Genomic DNA, 9,953 nt, shown 5'->3' with positions numbered 1-9,953 from the left:
GTGTGAGTCATACATGAGCACATAAAGTGACTTTCCATGAAGAGTACGTTACAAAATACTGTCTCTTTATTTCACATCTTATTTCCTGGGATGGACTTGAGATACACAATAGTACTTAATCCTCAGCCTTCACTTCTGCGTGATGCCACCCGAGTGAGCCCTCATCTCTAAGCAGGAAGGCTTTGCATTGCTTGCGGCCCAGACCTGGAGTTTTTATTCCACATTCAGAGAGGGTATTTTGAATAAAGGGAAAGATATTAAAGTGAAAGGGAAAGATATGAAAGTGAAATGAAAAGCTTCTCCCTTCACTGGCACAGGTGCTTTGCATCTCTTTGCTACAAATGCAATCGTGCTGTCATCTGCCAATGACAGCAAAATTAGAAAGACTGCAGCCAGATGATGAAACCAAACAGCAAAATGACCCAGTGCTCCACGGCAGGCAGCAACAGCAGGCAAGAACGGTGAGTGGTTTGGTCCTAAACCAAAAACTTGTCTGTAGAGTAATTAAACAGCAGAAAAACAGGGGGTGTGAGCATCGGCAGCTTATCACGTTATTTCCTTCCAACCTGCCCTCCTGATACTGATATTTTCCATCACGTGCACCTGAGCAGGCCATGGCAGAGAGAGTTTGGAGTGCACGTAGCTGTGAGAGATCTCTGCCTTAAAGAGTGGGTCGCAACTGAAGGAGCGTTAGAAATACTGATCTGTTCCACTTCTTGAATGCTGCAGGTTCAACTGGGTATTGGAGAGTCTGAATTAAGAGCACTGCCTTAGAAGAATCCGTCTTATAGCAAAATGTGTTTTCATTCTCTGGTTTGATTTGCATAGCGTGGTTTGTAGGTGCCTTTCTGGTGTCTTTCGGTTACCTCCTGGTCTGTAAATGCGTTCTGAACGCGCGGAGCCGTGCAGCCGCCCGGGCCCTCAGAGGCGGCACCGCTCCCGGGCAGCCGCGGCGGTGCCTCAGAGATCCCGGCCTGCGGACGCCGTCAGGCCGTGCTTTGGTTTCGCGCTGGGAGAGCGACACAGTTTAAAAACATAAATTACCTCAGGCTCTTACTTCGCCAACCCGGTGGCACCTCCCTCACGGCCGCTTCTGCGGGCAGGGGCAGCGCTGTCAGCGGGGCCGAGAGCGGGCCCGACGGCCGGGGGGCCCAGCCCGCATAAACCCCTGCCCAACGCCGCGGAGCCCGCCCGCCGCCGGGCCGCGGGTCTGCGCCTGCCTGCGAGGACAGGCGGCCGAGGCGAAGCGCTGCTCCGCTCCGCTCCGCTCCGGGGGTGTGTTCGCAGGCAGGACGGGCTTAGTCAGCAATCCCGGCCGCGCCTCAGCCGATGCAGCGGCGGGGCCGGCCGGGCCGGAGCGCTCCGCTCCGCTCCGCCGCCGGGCCGGCAGCATGGGGGCCGGCCGGCCGGCTCCCCCAGCCAGGCAGCCCCCGCAGCCAGCCCCCGCCGCCTCTGCCATGTAGGCTGCCTGGGCACCGGCACATCCTCATGGATTGAGGAGGGGTTGCGTTATTTTCTTCTTTATTTTTTTAGTATTTTTTTTTCAGCTTTGTATGGTTTTATTTCCTTTTTTTTTTTTTTTTTTTAATTACGGGTTTGGAAGATGAAATGCTTCTCGCGCTACCTGCCTTACATCTTCAGACCGCCGAGCGCCATCCTCTCCTGCAGCTGCCACACGGAAGGTACGCGCCGCGGGGGCGGGCGGGCAGAGCCCCTCGGCCGGGAGCCGCGGCCGGCGTTGGGCGGTTGTTTATCGCGGGAGAAGGCAGGAAAAAAGGCTCGGAGGGCGTCCGAAGGCTTGGCAGAAAATGACTTTGTTTATTCCTGTCAGTGCTTCTTGGTTTACTGTTAACTCTGCGCTAATTGTGCAAATGAGCAAGCAGCAGGACCGGCTTAAGGAAGACTTTCTAGTTATGGTGCTGCACAGGTTTATGTAGTTTGTAAATGTGGCCTTTAATTCATCTGTATATTCCCAAGAAAATGAACAAAAATCGTATCTAGCACTGCCTGCATTTGGTTCCCTGTGCCCTTTCTCTCATTCAGTAAAGCCTGTTTTCAGGTCTTGGCAAAACAGCTCTGCAGCTGTTTGGGATAAACGAAACGTTCTCAGCAGTGTTTGAACTTTGTATTTTCTGGGTAGGAATGCAAAGTATCAGGTCTGTGTTCACTGAGACTTCAGTGGGACTTCTCCCATAGGGAGTGCTTGTTCATGCTGATTTATAACCCTGTGTGATACGACTGCGTGCGCGTTTGCTGTGTGTGAACTATCAGACAGTTTTGTGAATCATCTGCAGTCGTCCAAACAGCTCCGTGGGATCAAAATTTCACGCTATTGCTACTCCCGTATGTGGAACCACAGCGATTTTCCTCGTGCGCCCTAAGCAGAGTTAGTTAATGAGGAAAAACACCCTTCCTGTCACCCGCCGTTCTACAGACTCGTTCGTCTAATTTGAGTCTGTCTGCATAGGCTGAATTACCAGCCTTATCTGTGAGCGATGGGAAAATCCAGAAAAACGCTGCAGGGATGTATGCTCACGGCTGTATTGGCTTCAGTCTCTGCCCACTGCGTGTATCTAGTGAAAAAGAAACGCTGTGGGGAGTACCTTGCCGCGGCCCCTGATGCCTTGACCAAGAACGTCGTAAGGCTGAAGATACGGGGTGGAAGGGTCAAGCAGGAAGGACTGGGCGGTGGATGATGACACTCCAGGCTAAATTTTTGTATCTACTTAGGTTGCTGTATTTTAGTCCAAGCAGGCAGTATGGACTTTTTAAAAATTTTCTCTGAAGTTCTAAGCAGATCAAATTATCCCAATAGATAACTCAGACTAACTCTGGAGTTCGTTCTTTGAAATTTCTCTAAAGATTTCTTTTGTTCTCATGTTGACTTTGTCCAAAGGCACAGCTCCTTAAGATATTCTGAATAAGTAACTCTTGGATTGTTCTACTGGAATAAGTAATTCAATGGAGAAGCAGACCTCGCCGTTTTAGGGAAGGTCATATGAGACTACTGAGAGAAAAATATGAATTAAAGAAAGAATGCCACACTGGTGTGCTATCTATTCTTCTCCATCGCAAACAATATATAAAGAATGAAAGTCGTACAGAACTGTTTCTCAGACCAATTATCAGGTGCATGTAATTAACTTGGGGTGAAACTGATGTCTGGAGAGTTTAAATGACTCTGTTCTAGGTTAAATCACTAGCAGAACTGAGAAGAGAACCCAGGTAAGAGCCTGACTCCTGCCTCAGTCCGCTAGGAGTGGCTAAATAGGCCAATGTAGCATACGAGAACCCTCAATATACAACGTACAGCAGGAGCACGATCTAGTGCTCGTACTTCCATGTTTTGGAGTGATGAAGGTGTGATTTGGTATCTGTGGTTCACTCCTGGTGGAGTGCAGACTTGCAAATGGACAGAACTATTCACGGGGTGAAGCTGTGATGCCTCAGGGACCAGATCCAGTCAGATGCTGCCTCTGGTCAGTCTTTCAGGCAGGCTTTACTCCGCAGACAGACAGAAGGCACAGGACAGCTGAGCCTGTCAAAGAGAAAAGGCTCCTCTCCTCCCCCAGCCTGGCAGAGGTGTCCCTCTTAACCAGAGGAGAAACTCCTTCGTGCCCCTGCACCACCCTCTGGACTCGCCCCTTCCTGGCAAGGTGTTCCTCCAAAGACCCTTCTGATCCCGGCGCCGTCCAGACCGAGACCTGAAATCCTGAAGTATTTTGTATTACCTCACTGTAAGAATTCTCTTCTTCATTCATCCCAAATTCCCAGAGTTGTAAACGAGAGATCTAGGCCAGCAGAGAGCCTGGAACAGAGAGCAAAGACTGCGCCGTAATAAACCTGAAATTCAAGTTCACTTCTTTATCTTCTTCTGGCACTGCCTATGAAATGGTTTTAGAAAGTTGCAGCTGAGCTCTCATTTATTTCCTCACAGACCGGTTTGTTGTTTGGCTCTGCTTTGCTGGGAAGTTACAGTCCTTGATTGGCAGTACCCATGGAAGTGATCCAGCGTCGTTATCATTACCGTGGAGGTGTGGGATTATGGTAATGAACGGGAAGGAGAGGGTGCATCTGGAGAGGGCTGGTGCAAGTGAAGTGCCTGAGGTGGTGGACGTGGTGCGGCTGAGCAGGCGACATGCGGGCTTCTCTTGTGTGACCTGCTGTTGCCATCACACTCCTGATGCTCGTTGTCATCCAGAAACACCAGTCCTCCTCATACCGAGGCGTGTGGCTTGGGATGCAGTATAGCACATGTATTTTGAGATCTTTTGAAAATATTAACTACTTGGGCCTTAATCGCACAGCTCAGTGACGGATGTTTGAATTCAGTCCCGCAATGCACACTTGTGTCCCATTGACCTTAAAGGTATGCCCGTAGCTTGGCTGAATAATAGCAGTTTGGCACAATTTGAGCCCACAGTACTATCCTTTGGACCCTGATTGCTACTGCTGAACTGTATTTGAATGAGGAATCTTGCTGTAGAAAAGCATTTCTTCATCTATTCCTTAAGATGCAAAACAGGTATTTGGGTCTGGCTTCTTCTCGCAGTGGTGTGTGCACTGAAAATTGATCTAAATATATCTTTTGATGTGGAATGTGCACTATGAGCTTTTGATCGTTTATTATTTGCTAAAAAAGGGTTAAATGACAGAGGGACTGGTGCCTTAACAGAAGTATGTATGCGTTAGTATCGGGTTTGCTGAGAACTGTGGCTAGGCTGCAGCAGCTGGCAGACTTGGGATGTACGTTTACAAAATAAAACACTTCAGAATGTATACATATATACTGATCAAAATAACTACCTAGTTTTTTAAATGCAAACTTCCTTTTATATCTGCAACATATTCAACTCAAGGATGTCAAAGATCATTTAAATCCTTAGCTAAGTAACCTTCAGAAAAAAAGCCTTTGAATTAAGAAAACAATATCCTTTCCTGCAGATGAGGAAGCGAGCACAAAGATGGGAAATGAGTTCTCTGAGGTCATGCAGTCGCCAAACTTCAAGTCATGCATGTGTTTTTCTTCCAGAATTTAAACAGAAGTGTATTTTTGTGCATGTTTCTGAGCAGGGTTTGAAATGTTGGCTGTTCTGCAGAAGTATTCATTCTTTTGGATACTTTAATTGATGCTCAGACATGTAGTAGTTATTTCCTATCCTTAAAATCTGTTATCATGCTTAGGAGATCTTTAACTGCATTATTAATTTGACAGGCCAACAACTCGAATACATTTTCAGAACCTCCAAATTTTTACCAATTTGGTTGACATTCAGTTAGGCTGAAGGTCTTGAATCATTTTGTATTTCACGCTGATAAGTGTAGCCGTTCATCGCTGCAGTTGTGGGATCCCGGTGCAATAGTGTGTTAGTTTGGTGCCAATACAAAACCGCAAACAATACAAATGTGTCTGCTTTCAGTTCGCTCACTATATATTGCAATTGATAGGGATTATTTAAATATTAATCTCTATTTAATATTAAATACTTTGTCCAGTATCTGAATTTACTGCTAAGGTCTAGATACAATTTTTTAATTGTAACAAAAATAATGATGCACATTTGATACTGCAGTGCTAAAAATCTGGACACTACAATGAAAACACATTTAGGATGTGTGTGTGTATATACACACACACCCCCTATATATATATATACACACACACACACACACACACTGTGTGTATATATATATATATACACACACACTGTGTGTGTATATATATATACACACACAAAATATATATATATATACACACACAAAAATATATATATATATAGTGAAGGACCAAAAGAAAGTGTCCCCTGAGTCTAAGTCACGTTAGGCCAAAGGTTTGGAGTTCAGCCGTTGCCGTGAGCAGCTCAAGCAGTACTGATAAAAGCAATAAATTCACTGTTTGTTCTGCACCAACACGTCTCGATATTTCTTGCTTTGAGGAGTCCACCAGGAGCTTGGTATTACTCCGCAGCTCATTCCCGCGCATTCTTTATTCCTGCAAATAATTTAGAATGACTAAACCAGTAGCTTATAGAAAGTTATGGTGGTAGTGCATTACGAGCAGTAGTAGGCCAAGCCCAAGGTTTGTAATCATGGGTGTGGAATTCTGATGCTGGCTGGTTTTCTTTCTCATGGGGGTAAAAACAGCCTCACATTGTACTGTGGATAGATTTCTGTTTGCTTGGGAAATAGAAAACAAAGAAATAAAAGAAAACTTCCTATGTCCAATGCACCCAAAACTGAGACAGCGCACAAGGGGTACGGCAGGTTTGTGTGTGCGATACGAATGGGGAGGAGCTGCTGCTGGTAACGAAGGGCTTTGAAACCCTGCCATGCTTCATCCTAGCTGCTGTCAGATGCAGATGTGAAAGGAGCAATACTGCTCAAATGTGACTCATGCTGGAGAACAGCAAGTGGTGGTGGGCAGCACGGGAAGGTCTGGAATCACAGCTGCAGAAATGGAAAACAACGGGCTGGTTGTAGAGTTACCACAGGCCGTGATCCGGGTCTGAGTCTTGTCAGTTCACATCTCAACTGTCTTCATCACGGTATCGTTGTGGCTGCACTCGCTGCCCTCCTGGCCATGCATCTGGCGCTTCTACCGGGAACCCAGGCTTTCCTGGGAGATGGTATTGTTGCTGTTTCACCTATTCCGATCTGCGCTCAGTGGGACTGCTGGCACAGCAGCCTGGGATTTCACACGTACCTCCAAAATCAAAGTATTGCGTCAAGGCTGGAAGACAACATGGGTAGATTTCCTGCTTTGGAAGGAATCAAAAAAAATTGCATTGAAAAGGCCCTTGGGAGTCATCTAGCGGGGATTAACTGTACTTATTGGTAGCATTGACACGGTACAGGGATTCTTATAAAAGATCTTCATCCATGCCAGATTTGGTCTGGAATCTTACTCCCATCCAGCTGGTCTCTAGGCTCTTCTAATTTAGCAATAAATTAATTAATAAATCGACTTGAGATTTTTGAATGGGTGGAGATATACAGGAGAAAACCATCATGCCGTATTGCTTCTGCCAAGGTTTAAGTGGCAATATTTAAGTGATTTTTAAATTATAATTATTACAGTTAGCATGGAAACATACAGTCAGAGAAGTGATGAGTGGCTGGAGGGCTGGTAAGAGCTAGGGAGGTCTCGGATCACCTTTCTGTTTGCAGCAGGCTCTAACAAAGCACATACTTAACAGGTTCTTGTCAAACGCCTCTCAGTCCTCAAAGGATGCCAAATTGCTATCTTTGCTGGTAATCAGTTCTAGCGCTGAGCTGTCTTTGCGGTTTCTGTGCATTTATCTCTAACAAAACTATCTGCAAGTTAAAATGATTCTCGGTCTCCACTATGTAGCCTGCAGAAGAATTGCTCAGCATCGGCTTTATCATGATGTTGTATCTGTTGTATCTAGCCTTGTTCAGTTAAATTCCCTGTCTGAGCCTGTCCTTACAAATGAAGCTTTCTGAACCTCTTATTACTCTTGTTGGGCCCTTTTATTTTCCTTAATGTGGGATAGCCAGGAAGGGAACTGGTACTGTAACTAAGAACATCATCCATCCTTACTAGGGAATGCATTTTGTGTATTTACTATATGGCAGCCTGCTGATCTCTTGGCGTCTGTATGACCTTTGGGCCAATGGTGCTGTTAACTTAAATTCAGTTTGTGCTCGTTAGTGCATCCGTGCCCTGCACTGCGATGAGTTTTCTACGCACAGTAGAGGAATTCTGGCTCAAGTCGTGAGTTTCTGTATTGCTGAAGATAGTCGGTCATGGCTGTGTCAGGTAACACCCTAGACCGTGAAAAATGAAGGTTTATTAAGGGTTAAGCTGTCAGCCTTCCTCATCTCCACCCTCCTGAAAACTTTGTTTTAAAGCCAAGCTGTCGTCATTTTCCCTGCTTGCTTTTCCTCTGGGGAGAATCTTCAATCCTCAGTACGCCTTTTAGTGTTACCATGCAGGGTAAGATTAATTAAAAAGCGTGCCCAGGACAAGGAATTCTCTCTGATGTGGCTGGGTTGGCTCCGTGGGTACGTACATCTGCTGCAGTTGCAGGTGGTCGGTGGAGCCCGTCCAGGTTTCCCGCTGGGAGTGGAGCTGAGCCCAGTGGTGCCCGCGCAGGCTGGGCTCCCGGGGACGCGCTCGGGGCTCCCAAAAGGGCTGGGCAGGTGGGAGCCGCGCAGCCTTCGTGCCGAGCCGGCGCGCTGGGACCCTCCTGTGTCGCCAGCAGAGCCGCCGGCAGGGAGGCAGGCTGTCCGCCTTCCAAGGGCCTCCATGGGCGCTCCGCGTGTCGTGCTGTCAGCGCTGCTGACCGTTGGCAGCTGCCCTGAGCTCCCACCTTCCCTGCTTTAGCCTCCCCGCCTGGCCTGGGCGGACAGCTGTTTGTCCTTCTGAACAGCTACCCTGGGGAGCTGTGCTGAGCGCAGAGCAGCCATACTGCTGAGCAGAGGAAAAGCAATGAAAAGGCAGTTTAATAAATAGATTTTAAAAAAATCAATGAGGTAAATATTACGTATTTGAAAATGAATGTTTCTTTCAAGGCCTCTGAAGAATGGCTGGCACCCGTGCCCGCGGGGGCTCTGCTAGAGCTGCAGCTGCAGCAGAGGCACAGGGCAGTGACTGTCTGTGGCGAGGGTGGGCACCAGCCCGCAGCGCAGCCCCGCTCCACCCTGCCGCCGGGTACAGAAAGCCCTTGTCCCTGATCCCTGTCATACCCCGAGAGAGGGCAGAGCCTGCCGGAGTTATCCCGAGGGGACGCCAGGACAACCCATGGCTGTCAGCCCGGTCCCAGCGTGGTGCCTGCTGCTGCTGCACCAGACGTGAATCCGCGGGGAGCTCGGTCAGCAGCAGTGAGCTCTCCTCCCACCAGCAGTTTAGGTCTGTCCTGCAGGGAGTTGAAACAGAAAGTGTATCTACATTTGATCTTCAGAAATTACACGTACTTCCAAATTACAGACTGCGCATGCAGAGAGCAAGGGAGGGCATGGACTAATTCTGATCTCTGCCGCTTGATAAGTCACAGCAACTCCTCTGTCTTCTGTTAAGTCGGTCCTATGTCTCCCTGGCCCCGGAGCATCTCAGATTTGGCTTCATTGCCTCTGTGGGCAGTGGGAGTCATGCAAAAAGCACAACTGCCCGTTACGAGCCTGTTGCTGAATGTGTTAGTGCTGTGATGCTGCTCAAGTCTGCCGGACTTGCCTGGAGGACGTGGCAAGTCCTTGCGTGTCCTCGCAAACCTCCTTGTACTCGCGTGTGCGTGGGCTCTGCTCCTCGTGCAAGTTTGCACAAACACATGCAAATACATTTTACAAATGTGGATCCTGTGCGCTCTATCTGGTATCAGTATTTTGACAACGGCTAAGCTAGCAAAGGTCATAGGGCGTTTGCTTTGGTATAGGAGGTCTGGAGCTAAGTTGGTTCATTTAATGTGATTACTCTAAGAAAGCTAATCTATTGCTTTAGGAATACCTTCACCTTTAGTTTATTGGTACTAAGTGCTCAGGCTGTCCAGTGCCTGATTTATAAATTTCTCAGTGGCAAGGTAAGCCACAAGCACCACTTGGGTAATTGGTGCTGTTAGTCAAATCACTTTTAGCTCAAAATTAAATACTGTTTTAGTGAAAAAATACACTGAATAACCTAACTTTAAGCAGACTGATTTCATTAATTCCTAAATAGCTCAATACTCACAAGATTTGGGATCCTTGAAAGACCATAAATGTGACTTTCCTTTAAAATAAAAGATTTTGAAGTTACAGTAATTCCCAGAGTATTGGTATGAATAGTTCCCTGGCTTAGAAAGGCTACGGAAGAGTGGAGCCATTCCTGTGTTTAAGTAGCCCCGAGGTAACTATCTTTTTGTCTGAAGCCGCCTACAGTTTTTTCCGTTTTTCCGCATTTCTCAGTTTGTGCCCAGGCTTTGCGCTAGCATTTTTGGAGGTGCCAGCGGAGGTGACAC

At 47.4% G+C, this 9,953-nt stretch overlaps 1 protein-coding gene across 1 annotated transcript in view; it reads left to right on the top strand.

Annotated features, from left to right (window-relative positions):
- Positions 1-1,594: 1,594 nt before the first annotated feature.
- The window catches only part of PPP2R2B (protein phosphatase 2 regulatory subunit Bbeta), a 105,472-nt gene continuing 97,113 nt past the window's right edge, over positions 1,595-9,953 (top strand). Inside the window, exon 1 of the mRNA XM_082323943.1 lies at positions 1,595-1,682. Within this exon, the coding sequence (XP_082180069.1) occupies positions 1,604-1,682 (79 nt within the window). The 5' untranslated portion in view covers positions 1,595-1,603. The remainder of the gene's footprint in view (positions 1,683-9,953) is intronic.

The sequence above is a fragment of the Platalea leucorodia genome, assembly GCF_965183815.1.
Source record: "Platalea leucorodia genome assembly, chromosome: 11".
Taxonomy (NCBI): Eukaryota; Metazoa; Chordata; class Aves; order Pelecaniformes; family Threskiornithidae; genus Platalea; species Platalea leucorodia.
This window is presented reverse-complemented; position numbering and strand designations above follow the sequence as displayed.